The sequence below is a fragment of the Mytilus californianus genome, unplaced genomic scaffold (genome assembly GCF_021869535.1).
Source record: "Mytilus californianus isolate M0D057914Y unplaced genomic scaffold, xbMytCali1.0.p SCAF_15, whole genome shotgun sequence".
NCBI lineage: Eukaryota > Metazoa > Mollusca > Bivalvia > Mytilida > Mytilidae > Mytilus > Mytilus californianus.
In genome coordinates this window covers 28,053,506-28,071,405 of record NW_026262637.1, presented here as the reverse complement: position 1 = coordinate 28,071,405, position 17,900 = coordinate 28,053,506, and the positions used below count along the sequence as shown (strand labels likewise).

At 31.8% G+C, this 17,900-nt stretch overlaps 1 protein-coding gene across 1 annotated transcript; it reads right to left on the bottom strand.

Annotated features, from left to right (window-relative positions):
* Positions 1-2,325: 2,325 nt before the first annotated feature.
* On the bottom strand, positions 2,326-16,388 carry LOC127725808 (organic cation transporter protein-like). The gene is made up of 11 exons (XM_052233097.1): positions 16,341-16,388; positions 12,961-13,109; positions 11,815-12,028; positions 10,932-11,035; positions 10,400-10,554; positions 8,311-8,479; positions 7,554-7,766; positions 5,637-5,866; positions 4,003-4,184; positions 3,481-3,632; positions 2,326-2,500 (listed from the first exon to the last, which is right to left on the bottom strand). The coding sequence occupies exons 2-11, from the start codon at positions 13,101-13,103 to the stop codon at positions 2,389-2,391; spliced, it is 1,674 nt and encodes a 557-aa protein (XP_052089057.1). The 5' UTR covers positions 13,104-13,109; positions 16,341-16,388; the 3' UTR covers positions 2,326-2,388.
* Between the last annotated feature and the right edge of the window lie 1,512 nt (positions 16,389-17,900).

Genomic DNA, 17,900 nt, shown 5'->3' with positions numbered 1-17,900 from the left:
ACCTGCTTTACCAGTTGTAAAGCAAGTCATGGTTTGACCCCAACTCAATCAGCAACAATAGAGTCATATAACCCCGACACATTGACATCTTTTGGTATTTGTTTTGGTAAGAAATTATTAAGAAACTAAGGTTCCAACTCCGGATCTTAGATGAATTTGGCTATTGTTTTATGTCCCTTTTGGTCAAATAGCTCCTCATGATTCTACTTATTTAGACATCCCTGGCTTTCAAGTTTTTGGGGTTTGTGTGTTCCCGATGAAGATAAATCCAGAAAGTGCGTTAGACGCACGAAATTTTTAAAGTGATAGTTTCATTTTGAGAACAAAAATACAGAATTGGCTCTAATCTTCATTTTGATGGGAAAAAATACACAATTAGCTATAATGTTCATTTTGAGTGGGAAAATACATCATTAGCTATAATCTGGAAGGACATGTAAATGTACTCTAATAATATCCTCGAACAAACATTTAAGAAAAACGATGATCAAAATTATGTAGTATATTCAAGAATATACACGGTATCATCTTCTTTCGAATTTCATTTTTTTTCGAAAATCATATCGTAAAAACTCTGTTCTATTCATGACATGGTAGTTTGATGATGTTCTTACAGTCTGTAAATGCTAACATTTCCTAGCATGAATAACATGTGAACTTGATGTATAGGATAATACAGAGACAACATCTATTCAAATTAAGGCTGATGGTCTTATTCACATTCTTGAGTGTAGAAACATGTTTTGTTAAGAGAGAAACGGAAGATGCCAAGGGCACATTCAAAGCACAGAAATCGAAGGGAAAGTCAAAACTTCAGGGCAAAAACCGAAAAACGACGAAAAGACAATCAAGCCCACAAAACACTGATATATGTACAGTAAAGACAGAACTTAAGTATTTTTAATTATTAACATGTTAAGAAGCAATCTTAAATAATGTCAGGTCAATCTTTCATTGATAGATAATTAAAAGTGTTAATAATATTATATAAACATGTAAATATATTTGATAAAATGTACATTTAGATCCCTTCAGATCTTGAAATATATTTATTATTTTCAAGATGAAACAGTGTATATTTCTTCCACCTTTTTTTTTGCAGTATTGGAGAGGTATTCTGTTTTGTGTTTTTTTTTGCAAATAAAAAAAAACAATTGTTATCATAACAATGACAATTTCAATGTCTATTTCCACCATTGTAAGTTAACTTAAATAGGAAAGTTTCGAATGAGAAATCAGAACTTACTGCAAAGAAATTCAATATACATTGCGATTAATTCAAACAACAAAATATAGCTCAAAGACAACAAAAACGAAGCCTCCGCTTCCTTAAAGAATGGCGAAAAATGCCAAGATATCCCATTCAACGCAAAAAGGATACAATAAATGTACAAAAATGTACCACGATATTTCGACATTTTAACCATTAATTCAATATTGTATTCATTTAGTTTCCCAAACATTGTTGTTGAAAGAGAGTACCTGATGACGTGTATATATCAGAATCATGTTTCGGGCGCAGGATATCAAATGTTTCAGTCACCACAACTTCGAATGGAAGGGCAGTCTTCCAGAGCACCACCCTTTTTAACTTAGTATCTACTGCTTCCTTGCTGACGATTAAAATCATACACGGGTTGTGTAATTATATTAAAACCAAGATTACATCTCCCAACGAAAAAAATCGACCTTTGACGACCTTTAGGACTTATTGAGGTTCAATCCACTTATATGTTGAATTATTATGGTCTAGAGCGTACTTACATTGATAAAGTAAATCTGCATTGTGTTTAAAGTACACGGTAAGGATACAGTAAGTAGAAATAGATGGAAACGAATGTAACAGATTGATTTGTATTATATTTCAACAGTTTAACATCATTAGGGGACGACCATTTGATTTTCTGTGGGAAAAGGGGGGGGGGCAGAAACATATTGGAAATTAATAACTTGGCCTGAAAATAAATGCCTTTTCACCAGACGGGATGATAAAGAATATTCTGCAATATAAAATGCAGGATACTAGTAGTTGAGAATATAAATGTGTATAAAAGTGATGAATAAATGTCCACGCGGGAAAACCGCGTAAAAAAATGTAAGCATGCCTAATTACAGATGATCAGCGTAAATCCAGATAATCATTAATGGTCGTAAAAAGATGAAACGACAAACAAGTCCACAAACCACTGAAACATGTGCAGTAAAGACAGAATTTTAGTATTTCTAATCTCCTTTAAATTTTAAGAAGCAATCTTAGATAATGTCATGTCAATCTTTCATTTTATTAGATAATAAAAGATGTTAATAATATTATATAAACGTGTAAATGTATATAAGAAAAATGTACATTTTTACTTTTTTATTCCTTCAGATCTTTTTTTTTAATTTTCAAGATGACACAGTGTAAATTTCTTTCACTTTCTTTTTTTCTTTTTCAGTATTGGAGAGGTATTCTTTTTGTGTGGGTTTTTCTTTGTCGATATCGTCGAGGTCTAGTTTTCTACAAATAAAAAACAATTACTATAATAACAATGACTATTTCAATGTCTATTTCCACCATTGTAACTTATTTTATAAATAGGAAAGTTTTAAATGAGATATCAGAACTTAATCCATAGAGAAAAACGCAGAACGGCTTAATTTAAAATACACGGTGTTGTGGAAAACAAGGCGAAACAAACGGAAAAGAAATCAAGAATTCAATATACATCCCGAACAATTCAAAACAAAAATATAGCTCAAAGACAACAAAAATGAAGTCCCCGCTTTTTTAAAGAATGACGAAAAATACCAAGACATCAGTACATGCAGTAAATGTGCAAAAATGTACCACGATATTTCGTCATTTTAACATGCTATTCAAATGTGTATGCATTTACTTTCCCAAACGTTTGTTGTTGACCGAGGGTACCTGATGAATCAGAATACTGTTTCCGGCGCATGGAAACGGGTATCAAATATGTTGGTCACCACATTGCGGTTCACTGAACATGTTATTGTGATATTGTTGGCTGAACAGGGTGTATGTGTACACATATTCTTGATAAATATTACTTAAACATGTCTTTGTTGAAAGAGATATAGTAAAAAGAAATTCACCAGTCCTGGTATATATAGGACACACATGTATAAATGCTGTAGAATGGACATAATATACATGTTTATCAAAAAGGGAGACAGCTTTATAATTTGAATTTACAAATTTAACATTAGATGTGAATAAACTTTATTAATTTATTGCTGCACCCGTTATATTGCTAAACACTGTTATAATATGCAACCTTTTTAGATGAATCATATATATATTCAAATTTTCTTGCATGATTGGTATGTTTCTGTTACATAAATAAAAAGTTTTAGAACTTGATATTGTACATTGTAATCTGGAGATTTTATTTCATTTTTATGAAATGACGTGCTTGCATACATTATAAATATTTGTCTTATTCAAGCATACGAAAGAAAGGTAAACAAACTCACTTTGTAAAGTCTTTGGCTTCTCTTACTGTTTCTGGTAATTTCCTATTTAAAGTCTCTGGAAGGATAAGACAAAGAAGTCCCGCAGAAACGGAACAACCACCAAATATAACTAATGGTAAAGCTTGTCCTAATTTACCTCCAACAACATTACCCTATAAAATAAAACATACAATATATGCTTTACTAGTATAGTATACCAGCTGACAGGATTAGTCTGTAAATAAAGCCATCTGCATTCACCGTGTGAATCTGCCTACGGACTTTGCAGTAATATGACCCGAATGACAAGATTCATCTTTATCTAATCTCCTTATTCGAAAAATGTTTCGAAATAATTACTCATAAATATGTTTAAGAACTTCTTATCAATAAACATTTAGCATCAACATGAAAACACGTGGTAAGGATGAATACTTCTTAAATAAGCACAATTTAAAAAAGTGAATAAATTTAATATAAATAGAACAGCATGTACCACCGTAACTTTGCGTCCAGTCTAGGTTAAAAAAAACAATAACCTACTGATTGAGCTACATATGGAGCCACCATTCCACCAATTCTTGCAATACAAGAACTTAAACCCATTCCACTATTTCGGACCACAGTAGGATACAGTTCCATAGAATAGACATAAATAATTCCGAAAGCTGCAGCTGAACCCATTTTCCCAATGATGGCTAAAGTTAGAGTTAATGGTTGCAATTCTGAAATATAGCAAAGGCACAATAATAATAGAAATGCACAATAGAAAAGTTTCCAATGCAAAAGATTGTATCGTGATAGGTTTAGGTCATACAATCAGGTTGTATAGATTATATGCGGGCGTCTAGCGTACTTACTTTTTACGCTTAGTATCTTATGAATTGTTTAAGAATTAAATGTTTCTTTTGATAACATTATTGGGTTGTACAATTGTTGACCGAAGCACATTTTAAATTCCGAGCTTCATTTTAAAAATGTGGGCATGAGCAACGCTTTTACAACCCTATAAAAATATAAAATATTTCGTTTGTTTTTCTATGCATTATTTTAACATTGTCACGGATAGCACGTGCAGTCATAGCTGTTGTCTTTTATACGAAAATAAAATTTAATATGAAAGTGTCTCTCGATTGTTGTCAACCAATCAAAAACTGTAAAAAGTAAAATAAAAAAAAATACCGAACTCCAAGGAAAGTCCCTTATCAAATGGTAAAATCAAAAGCTCAAACACATCAAACGAATGAAAAACAACTGTCATATTCCTAACTTGGTACAGGCATTTCCTTATGTAGAAAATGGTGGATTAAACCTGCTTTTATAGCAACATTAACCCCTCACTTGTATGACAACCATATAAAATTCCATTATATTGACAGCATTGTGTGAGCAAAACAAACAGACATAAAAGGTAAAAATGTAAAAAAATGTAATTATTACGGTATAAAGACATGGGTCGATAAAATGAGAACAACTGATAGAGTCAGTCATATTATGTGAATGATCGTTATGAAACCTGCTGCCTTAAAATAGAACGACTATATTAAGTTTGACAAATTAGTAAACTCGTTCCTTTAGTAGCGGGGGCCTCGGTTCCCGAATGGTCTATGTAGTCCAACTACTGTATCACTAGCCGGTCAACACTGAGCGTATCTAGTAATGGTAAAACCATTGAAGATTAAGAACCAAAAAAGTGATAAAAAAGCATTGTCCAGTTTCAAGAAAATAAATAGTCAACTGTGTTGTAATTAATCATATCTTAAGTTACACTTCTTATGTGTCCTACGTCACACAGTAGACCACTGATATGTTCCGAGCGTCCGGCTTAACCACAATCCCGTCCTATTTTCTACGTTTGAGATATCACCGAATTTGCAATTTTGTTATTAACATGATCAGCATGACGAGTGTCACTAGTTGGGCATGGTCCGCTTACCCTGCAAACCCGAGAACCTCCCCAGTTTCTGAGGGAGTTCATGTTGCTCAGTCTTTAGTTTTTATGTAGTGTTTTGTGGAATTGTTTTTCCTGTTGTTGTCCTTTGTTTTATGCTATTGCGTTGTCCCTTTCTCTTTGACTTATGAGTTTTTAATACCCCCTTGGTATCTTCCGTCTTTTTACTGATATGTTATATGGTTCATGCGGCAATATATTTAATCGAAATGAAAATACACCTTACCATCACCTCCATATAGAACTGTAAATATTGTACATAGACATGCTACGCCTCCAACAACCATACAGAAACAATGGATCTTTTTTCTTCCAGCCCTGTTTAATGTTGCCATAACAAGCAATTTAGCAGGAACTTCTACGATAGCAAGTATGAAAAAGTTCAAGTAGAAATTTCCACCAATATTGCCTCCAGTATGCATGGTTACTCCATAGTATACCATAGCAATCACTATCCTGAAAGCAAGTAGTGAATACTTTATAATGCAATCCAAACAATTGTATAAAATATTGATGTGTTTATAAATTGCTGTAAACGCTGGTCAAATTTTTATTTCAAATCATTTTATATTTAATTAGTATCGATTAACTGAACACATAGATATACCGATTATAACCTCGATATTTGTGTTTCTCGTGGAAATTTTTTATGCCACATCTATTAGGCATGTTCTTCAAAAAAATTATGATGAAAGACTTCTGCAGAGCTTGCGTTTTCTATCATGATTTCCTTAATAGAAGTTTGCTGCTTACAATGTTGCTATTGAACCAAGGGTTCCAAGTATCCCCTCGAACGTTGCGAGTTGGTTGACTTTTCCTCAATTTTTACATCACTAAATATAACCATATATAATTTGTACGTACCATCAACATCATGACGATTGCCACACGTGGAGCAGGCTCTGATCACCCTTCCGAAACATCTTAGATCCGCCCGGTTTTTTATGGGTCCATGTTGCTCAGTCTATATTTTTGTATGTAGTGTTTTGTGGACTTTTTGTCGTTTTTCGTTTTTGCCATGTCGTTGTGAGTTTCTCTTCGACTTATTCTGCCTCTTTTTAAAATATGTTCCTTACCATTGATTATGTTGACAATGGCGTTTTTATTTTTAATCTGTTCCATACCATTCGTTATGTTGACAATGGCGTGTCCGTATTATATGTAAAATATTTGTACAGTGTAGGAAAATATAAAATATATTTGTACAATCTTTAGAAACAGTGAGAAAAGCGAGGCTTGCCGATCTATTCCCCTGTTTCGTAGCGAGTAAAAATAGATTTCATATTTTCATACACTGAAATTTAACATTGAGCTTAAACGTATTTATTTTTACATCCCAAGCGTTGTATTCGATTTTTAATGAATTTGTTTTGAATGAAATTGACATGACTCAAATGTGGACCGCGATGAGGACCCCCAACGTGATGAAAACAGTAATTTGAACATTACCGTTTTCCCGCAATAGAAGCAGAATGCCAGGAGACTATAAACGTAAATTATACAGGACGAGTGCGTGTTTGAATTTATCTCTTTGTCTTTTTGCTTAAAAGATAATTTAGTTAAAGCAAGTGTTATCTTCCAACATTTTTAGAAACGGATCTATGAAATATAAAGGAAAAAAGACAACAACACAAAGAAAAATAGAAAAGGAAAAAGGAAAAGTTATAAACCTTATATATATAGGTGGATAGTTGTCTCATTGGCAATTATACCACATCTTATATATATAGGTGGATAGTTGTCTCATTGGCAATCATACCACATCTACTTATTTTATATGAATCAATAGATTTTGAAATACAACGCCATGGCTAAAAGGAGAAAACTAGAAAAAAATGGCTAACAAACTTTAAAAACACCAAGAGAACGTAATACATCAAACAAATCTGATAGATGAAAACAGTTCCGACAAGGAATCAGAATAACTGGAAAGAAAAATAATTCTGGAAAGAAAAAATCTATAAAAATGATAGTGTTTTCTTCCGCGTCATTTGAAATCTGGTGTATGGTTGTCGCATTGGCAATCATACCGCATCTCCTTATTTTCATAGACACCCATGTCATTTGGTTTCTACGTAACGTTTAACATTAATATTTCACATTTTTTCGCACTGTTCTAACCGAGTTTTTTGCGAATACTTACCAGTTCCATAGAAGTATAATCGTCCTTTTAGTCATTTCTAAGGTAGAAAACAAGTGATACACGTTCGCCGTCTTTGGAGTGTCCAGTGTCTTTTCATCAATTATTCTAGATGGGATCTTTTTCTTGTTTACTTTTGCTATTCGTTGAATAATTTTTTCAGCATCATCATATTTTCCCTGACTTAGTAACCATCTGGAAGATTCTGGTATCATCCTATGAGGAAATTGAAGCATACAGATGTCTAAGATAAAAACGATCTTATAACAATAGTACGATTTAAATATTCTTGATAAATGTTTTTGGCTAAAGCATAAAAAATGTGCTGGAAGGCGTCCAAGTATTCAAATTGTACTGTCATGAGTATTTGAGACTTTTGATATTCGTCTAAACTTAGACGTTTCGGTACTCTTTTATTCTATTTTATTTGTATCAAAAATACTTTCCTATACTAAAGTACTTAATTGTGATAAAAAAATAAACTATAGTATAAACGTGATATTAGTCATGAAAGACATGGCACACACATAACGTTTATTTTGGACGACTTCATCAGATATCATCTCAGTTAACATGTGTAAAAAGTTTAAGGGACAAAAAAAATCCCTAGGAATAAGCATATTAAATGCGAAAAGGTCAAAGATGTATTTATGAAAATAGATGAAAAAATAACAAGACAAAACGTTTATTATGCATCATGATGACAAAATTGAAAAAATGTAATGACTCAATTATTGAATAACAAAGTGCATATACTTACCACCAATAAAACAGGAAAACTGCAAATGGAGCACCTACTGCCAGCTGAACATAAAACCAATTACGCAGAAGATAACCCATTAATGCTATATACATTATACCAAACGCAAAGAAGATATGTATAGGAATGCCAGTGAGGACCCTCTTAGACGGTCCAACATATTCCAAACCTATGGGTGGAAAATAAAAAAACATATGAGTGATTTTGTCTATTTCACCTCCGCATTTTTTTTATTTTTCAATAGTTAATGGTTAATGCTCATAATATAAACGCTGCATATCCTATAAGTTAGATAAATCCTTTAACAGATTTGAAAAGAAAATTCGTCAACTTCGTAAACTAAAAGAAACTGGAATTGATTTTATTGACACCCAGTCATTTCGAAATCCGAATGTCTTACATTATCATTCCAAAGACTTCGAGGGAAAACGGGAACATAAGATCAACTAATTTAGCAACGAACAAATAAAACCCAGTAGCAAAATATATCGAATATAATTACTTCGAAATATGTTAAATAACAAAAATACCAAACACCAAGGAAAATTGTGTTATAATTTTATTCACTATAAAAACGAACAGCTATGTCAACAAAGAAAAATAAAATGGCATATAGACACTCTATAGACAAAGCACATCAACAAAAATGAAAGACAAGAATACAAAACATAACCATTGGACAATAGCACAATGGCAGGATGTATAAATACCGAATTTCCATTAATTTGTTTACTATTATATCTTTATCGAAAACTATTATGAGTCAAATAAGTCAATATGCATCTCACGATAAGTGAATATACAACGTATTGTGCCATTATAAAGGGTCTAATTGAGGTCATTTGTTGGTTTGTTTCGTTTGAATAAACAATTTCATTGGAAGATACGGAAACGAAAACCCGTACAGTGAAAAAAAACATTCATAAAAAAAAAACCCTAAAACATCTAAATTAGACATTGAGAAGACAGTCCCCACTAAAAATCTGAGTCATTTATTTACTGGAATGACATTAACTAGATCGTTGAATGTGAGGTTAAAGGATCTAACAATTAAACTTTTTCGATGTTCACGAGAAACTTCTCGCCTATGGCTAATGTAGATGAATAGAATAACAAGTCACCAACAAGTATAAATAGTAAAGTTTGAACACAAAACATGCGGATGATGCATCCACAAAAAAAATCAAAATATACACTACTTCAAGTAAATATTTATCATATACTTATAGAAAATAATGGTATAATTGTACCCCACGATGAAACTTATTTGTACATATATTTATTCATTAAATTTGAAGAATTGCCTTAGCCGTGTGATATGACTTTTGTTAAAAATAGTTTTGTCTGTATGTCTTCTGCTGAAGTATATGATAAAAGAACATGACATGTCGTTTTTCATATCAGACCCCTTATCAGCCCATGGTCAAAATCATCCCTCGAGCCTGTCGGCTCTCGGGCTGATAACATGACCTAGGACTGATTAGGGGTCTGATATGAAAAAGGCCATGTTATAATCCATATATATCAATTCTATGAGGGTCTGGATGTTGTTTACAGAATAGAGAATAATGAGCAAAAAATACAAACAAATCGGTCAAAAAATAAAAAGAAGATAGAAAAATAGAAAAATAGGCCAAAACAATAAAGGGGTGTTTAAATTTAAAGTAAGGAGAAGAAAGTGCTGAAATTATAAACAATAGAGAGAAATGAACAACAAAATTAAAGATGTACAATTATAGATCACAAAACAGCAAGACGAATGTCTTCTTTAAAATTTCTACTACATGTTAAATGTTCAGGTTTTCTAGATTAGCAAAGCATTATGGCATACAAAGATTGAACCCGTTCACATCTTCATCTGGTCGTGTCACGTAATCAACAAATATTTTTTGGTCATTTTGTGAATTTGATGTAGATGTAAGTTATTGGTAGTCTCTTTTGATTTATTCACAACTTGTTAAGACTCGATGTTTGGACTGTATGTTGACCTATCGATTGATTTTGTTGTTCCGTTGGGTTGCTGTCGCATTGACGTATACATCACATCTCCTCTTTTTCCTAATTGTGTCATTGTAATATATATACATACTCATGACACAACAGATCATAAATCCACCGTGATGTGCAGCACCAATCATGAACTCAAGTATTACAAATACTAAAAAGCTCGATGAGAAAGCAACGCCAACAGCCATTACTAATGTTATAATGGTTGATAACAAAAACGTTTTCTTTCTGCCAATTCTGTAACAAGAAAACATATCAAAAATTGAAATGAATTATTATTTTTATTTTTACTAGGGAATATTGTAATTTTTTGAGTTTTGATTGCCTCATTACCTCGACACAGAAAAGTATTATAATATGACAGTTGTCAATATTAAATACATAGTTTATAATACGTGGTCCTCATAAAAACCATGTTTTGCTGTTTCTTATCTTGTTAACACCTAAGTTGTAACAAGTTTAAATGTAAATGTTTAGATGGGAATATTTATACGTTGATACTTATAATATTGTAGAAGTAGTGCGATTGTAAAGAAGAATTTTTCAAAATTAGAATTTGCTAACATATAAATTGTTTTTGAAAATCGCTCTCTTTCTCGCTTTAAAGTTCTTACTTGTCTGACAATATACCAAACGACACATCACCAACAAGAACCCCTCCATAAAATATCATCTGAGCATGTGATGTTTTAATTGCGTCATCGCAAACAAAGTTCATCTGTAAAGAAACACATAATATAAAACAGGTATAACGTATCTGTAAATAAGTTTATTCCGATTATATTTAATTTTTGAATTTCATGTCACTCATGAAAGAAATATTAAATCGCCATCTTAAGATGAAACGAAAAAAATGTTCTCCTTAATTAATAGTTTTATGTTCCTCGATTTGATAGCGTCAGGCTCTCCTCAACACCAACTCTTAATAACGGTCAAAATTCTAACTCAATATTCTAGAAAAATAAACAACCCTTTTGTCTTTCGATTATTTTTTATTTATTAGCATTAAAGTGCATTCGTTATTGCCAAATGACATATAATCAATTATTGTCAACAGAACTGAATCCATCGACTTTAATCTACCATTGAATTCGAAATTTCACATGAGTTTGAGGACGATGATGGATTGCGGTGTACAACGTCAAAACAGTGACAATTATTACATTCATATTAGGACGAGAGCATGTAAATGTGATGTGAAAATGAACCCTGCTTTGTGCTAGACCAATATCTAGCTGGATTATAATGTGCTAGTTCACAGGGTAAAAGTCCACAGGATATCATTCGATCTGGGCTCACTATTCTGACCTCGAGCCCACTAGTCTTTTCTCTTATTCCCAAATCTCGCGTTCTCAGCTGAATACCAATTTTCAAGTCTATGGTTTGACCCCACTAGAAAAACGAACCCACGACCTCCCATACTCGAGGAGATCATATTACCACGAGACCACTGAGGCGATTCCAAATTATCGTCAAGGTAAAAATGACTATACTGACCTTTGAAGTAAAAGTTTCATGGAAAGTGTTGATATCATACACCCATTTAGAACATTTGACCATGTCTCTGGTGTTATTCCTGTACTGGTAGTAATGACAGCGATCATACCTGTGTATCTCATCATGGGATGGTGGAATTGTTTTGTTAATGATACTGGCATGTTCGTTGTTCTGTACTTGGTAAGTATCATTGTTCAAACCAGGTATTTGACATCTGAACGTAAGTAATAACATACAGTCCGATATTTTTTAATCCAAAAAAAGATAGGTCATTTACATGTTATAATGTTTTTTTTTATACAATTGTTTCATTTTGTCCTGTTTATTAAAATAAATATTGTGCTAAACAATGCTAACAGTAGATACTCCCGGTACAACATATATATAAACATTGAAACAAATTTTAAAATGAGACTGACAAAATATGATATGTTCCATTACAGGAAAACTTTACACAGCTAAAAACAAAAGATGATTGTTTATTTGGATAGGGTTTGCTGTACATTTTTCAAGGCTAAAGGAAATTCAATTTTTATCAAATTCTTTCCTTGTTGTATGCAAGGAAACAATATAAGCTTCAAGGGCAATACATAACATTCGTCGGTGACATACATAAAAAGCAACATAACAAGTTTTACTAAATTTTATCACTATCAAATCATGATTCCACCAGCAGGAATTTAATACAAAGTCGTATTTCACACCTATCCTTTTACGGTAATATCATTTATAAAACTAACAAGATTAGGAACCATCTTTATTAATCTTTCTTTTTGAATGAACAGACTTGATGATGAAGCTTTTAATTATAAGGTTTTGTTCAATCATTGCGTCTGGTAGTTTTTGGAATAAAATTTAATTTGATGGGGAAGGTTGAAATCTCAAAACCAGCTTTAGCTCGCCACATTTGCATGTGTCTGCTCCACGTGCGGAATCTTATCAGTTGATGGTTTATGTATATCTAAATGTTTCCATCATTTTGTTAACTGTGCCGATTGTTGATCTTTAATAGTTTTATAACAATATTTGTAGTTGAACATTAAACACCAACCCATCCATCCTCCTTCGTCTCCTTCTCCTCCTCATCATCATCAAATAAAACTTATAATAATCATAACCCAGAATGGTTTTATCTTAAATTCGTACCTGTGATCCGGAGCATGCATAACAAAGACCAACATCATCATATAGCATCCCGTACTGATAGCTGGCAAACATAGCAACAAATATAGACGTTTCTGGTAGTATCCAAACTCACCGATGTGTTTTAAAATATCATCAAACTTCATGCTTACCTACAACAAGATATGTCTGTGTCATTATAATGTATATCTCATCAACCATATTACAATGGTATAGATCTAGCTAGAGACATATACAAATAAACTAACATACAAAGTTAAGGTGGCTAGGGTATCTTCCTCCATCTTGGATTTTAAAGTAGCCAATAACAATTGGTCTAGATCTTTAATGAAATGTGCAAATTTTGAGAGTAGTATGTAATTCATGTGTAAGACTTTTTATGTTAATATAGGAAATTATGTGTTTTATCATATTTACGGCTGTATTTTCTAAAACTCACAATATTTTTGTTTGATTCATTTTTGTCAACTTTGCCACATAAGAGAAGATAACTCAGATTGTAGGGGAGATAACTCAAATAAAGTAATTTTTATAATAGAAAGTGTTGTGAATTTACCTATTTTAATATGTAGCAAGAAAACAAATCCGGTGACCCCATTTTTTCTTTTTCTTATCTGAAAGCATGTTATAAGAGCTATCTTCTCACATTTTATCTTAAAATTTTATGGTGTAGTTTTCTTTTTATCACACAAAATTGGATTTTCCATGCATAATCTATTCAAAATCTGACAATTTTGCACAACCTGTAGCGTGAAAAAAGTCCGGTGACCCATACTTTTTATTATATTTTGGAAAATAGAATGATAAAAACTACATTTTGACAAATTATTAAAAAATTCTATGGATTTTAATACACCCAATCCACCTTAAGTATAAAACATAAATATAAGTGTAAAGTAGAGACATAAAGTGGTTTCCCAGGAGAATCTAGGCATTCAATAATTATTTGTATAAATGTGCACAACTTGTTAGATCAGACGGGTTTTTGCTATTCATATGATCTTGTATTTTTAAATATTGCATGTATGCATATTATAAATTAGTTTTAAATCAACAGTGAATCTTAATTGGACGCTAGCATTGGCTAGGCTTTACTAATAGAAAGCCTTCATAAACATCAAGCACACCTTGTTATAACTTGTAAAGGTTTTATATAATTAAGTTTTAGAATATAACATACATGCAGTAAAAGTCTTTTGAAGTTCATGTTGTAATTTTACAAGAAATATCATATATCAACATTGAATATATGCAAATTAAATTGAAACTGGTTATTTTTCAAAATACATTTAATATATACAATAAATACCTTGAGGTGTTAAAATTTAAATAATATTTGTCAATCGCCTGTGGGTGTTGTCTTCTAGATAAAATGTCATACTTATTATGAACCTATTTTAAGTAGTCAAGCAAATATGATATTTCATCTTTACAACGAAACAATTTCTTGTTTATACTCCACTGCCAACCTCTCTTTATCGCTGAAATTCTTATCATTTTACAGATGTCACGTGCAATGCATAATCTACATCTTATTGTAACTTCTTTGTTTCACTCTTCCAAATTGCAGTCTAATAAAAAGTTGAGTCATTGCATTTTTATTGATTTTAAACTGTCCAACATGTTCAGAATTTTGTTCAAAACTGTTCTACAAGAGCAGCAGTCAACTGACCAATGTAAGTAGTGTTAGCCCAAGACTTACTGTACTTTTAGATTTGTAAATCATAATTCTTATCAATACGACTGCTGAATTTTAATTGATAAATATAAATTACAAAATAGTATGACTTACTATGTGATTCTTGGTTTCATTTTATTTTCTACAAAGGCTTTAAGGTCCACATTTGACTTAAATCTTGTTATATAGTGTCCAATGAAGCAGAAATGTCCACATTGGACTTGAAACTTATGATGTTTTGTCCAATGAGCAGTAATTTAATTTACCACATTGGACTCAAGTGTTATGATTAAGTGACCAATCAGGCAGTGATTTCCACATGAGACTAAATCTTATGATAAGTCTTTAGATAGTTTTGCCAATGAATCAGAAATGTCCACATTGGACATAAGTCTTATAATTAAGTGACCAATCAGGCAGTAATTTCCACATGAGACTAAATCTTATGATAAGTCTTTAAATATTTTTGCTTATGAAGCAGAAACGTCCACATTCGACATAAGTCTTATGACTATGTGACCAATCAGGCAGTAATTTCCACATTATACTAAATCTTATGATAAGCCTTTGGATGTTTTTGCCAAAGAAGCAGAAATGTCCACATTGGACATAAGTCTTATGATATAGTATCGAATGAATAATTAACTATCACATTGTACCAAATTTTTATGATATTGTGTCAAGAGTCAGACAAGTATTGTCCATGCACATTGGAATTGATGGTTGTCTAATAAAGCAATCATGTTCAAATTTGACACAAGTCTTGTGATTCATAATTGTCCAATGCAGCAGAAATTTCCACATTAAACATCGTTCAATGAAGCAGAAATATCCACATTGATCATTGTTCAATGAAGCAGAAATGTCCACATTAGACATCGTTCAGTGAAACAGAAGTATCCACATTATACATCGTTCAATGAAGCAGAAATGTCCACATTAGACATCGTTCAGTGAAGCAGACATGACAACATTAGACTTCGTTCAATGAAGAAGAAATATCCATATTGGACATCGTTCAATGAAGTAGAAATATCCACATTGGACATCGTTCAATGAAGCAGAAATATCCACATTGGACATCGTTTAATGAAGCAGAAATGACAACATTGGACATCGTTCAATGAAGCAGAAATATCCATATTGGGAATCGTTCTATGAACAACAGTTAGTTAGACTTAAATCTTATGAAATATTGTCTAATTAACTTTAGTCTTATGACATATATTTTCCAAAGAGGCAGCAATGTCCACATTGTACTCAATTCAAATAACGTATTTTCCAAAGAGACAGTTATATAAAAATAAGAAGATGTGATATGATTGACAATGAGACAACTCTCCAACAGAAATCAAATGACACGGAACGGTTAACAACTATAGGTCACCGAAAGAGCAAAACATATACCGCATAGCAAGCTATAATAAAAGGCCCTGAAATGGCAAATGATAACAATTCAAGCGAGAAAACAAACGGCCTGATTTATGGTCAAAACAATAAACGTCAATCAAATATGATGTAGAACAACAAACAACAACCCCTTAATTTCAGGCTTCTGACTTGGGAAATGCACATACAGAATGTGGCCACATGTCTTCAATGGATTTAAGTGTTTTGATATATTGTAAAAAGAGTCATTTATGGCCACATCGAACTTAAGTCTTATACTTAGCAGTATTGTTAGTTTATAAAGTAAATACCTTACCTGGTATACAAATCTTCAAGCTAGAAGGAAAATATCACCAGATAAGCCACGTATTACACCAACCATAAAGAATTGAATGACAATTATTTAACATTCATATGACTATCTATAAATCGCATGCCTTAAATGACTTATGTTCGGATGTTCACATGCATTAACCGTGAATACATTTTGCACACCTATTGGTGAGATTTGCAATAATAATTTGGAAAATTTTAATAAATTCACCTTACGGCACATCGGGTGTCTTCCGCTGTCTTGGATTGTAAAATAGCAGGAAACAATCGGTCTAGAACTTTAATGAAATATGCAAGTTTCGAAAGAAGAATGTACTTCATTTGTACGACTATCCATCTTAATGAAGAAAATTATGTGTTTTATCATAGTTTTACAACAGACAGAATATTTTTTGACTGGTCCAATTTTTTTCAACTTTGCTATATAAGAGGAGATAACTCAGATAATGTAACCTTTATAAAGGATTGTGTTATAAATTTACCTGTTTTGTTTTGTAGCAAGAACACGAGTCACGTGACCCCAATTTTTCTTCTTCTTTTCTGAAAGCACATTGTAAGAGCTATCTTCTCATATTTTTAAATTCTATCCTTTAGTTTTATTCACAGAAAATTCGGATTTCAATGCATAATCGCTACAAAATCGGACAATTTTGTGCAACTTGTAGCTTGTAAAGATGCCCCTGACCCATTCTTTTTATTATTTTTTTGAAAAAAGGATGATATAAACTACATTTTGGTAAATCATCAAAAAAGTCTTTCGATTTTAATTTAGAACCCCCATATACCTTAAGTTTTTGTTTCTAGCAGATAACAATACTGTCTTTAAAACTTCACCGGTAAAACGTGTTTCGATAACGGATGTCGATTTGGTTCAATATTCAACATTCAAATTTAATTTTTTAGTTAAACATTTTTTTTTCAAAATTTATTTTTCTTCAACATTCGATTTCAACATTAAAAATTCGTTTTCCACATTCATCATTCGTTTTTCAACATTCGATTTCAACATTCGATTACAACATTCAACATTCGTTTTCAACATTCAACATCCGATTTCAACATTCAACGTTCAAAAATTTTTTTTTTTTTTTAAACATTCGATTCCAGCATTCAACATTAAAAAAAAACTTTTAATTTTTTGTTTTTTTCAACATTCGATTTCAACATTCAACATTCGTTTTCAACATTCAACATTCGTTTTCAACATTCAACATTTGTTTTTCAAACATTCGTTTTTCAACATTCGTTTCTCAAAATTCAACATTCGTTTTAAACATTCAAAATTGGTTTTCAACAATCAACATTCTCGTTTTCAACATTCAACATTCTCGTTTTCAACATTCAACATTCGATTTCAACATTCAACATTAAAAAAGTTTGTAGCTACAAGGGAGTTATTGTTGAAATATCTATGAAGAACTGATAAGGAAACTTATTGGTTTTGCTTTATTTGTCTGAGCATGTATCTTTTAAGAGTTCGACACCAAAAGGTATCATCGGCGCAATTTTAGAATATATGGGAATGTATTATTTAAGTCTAAAC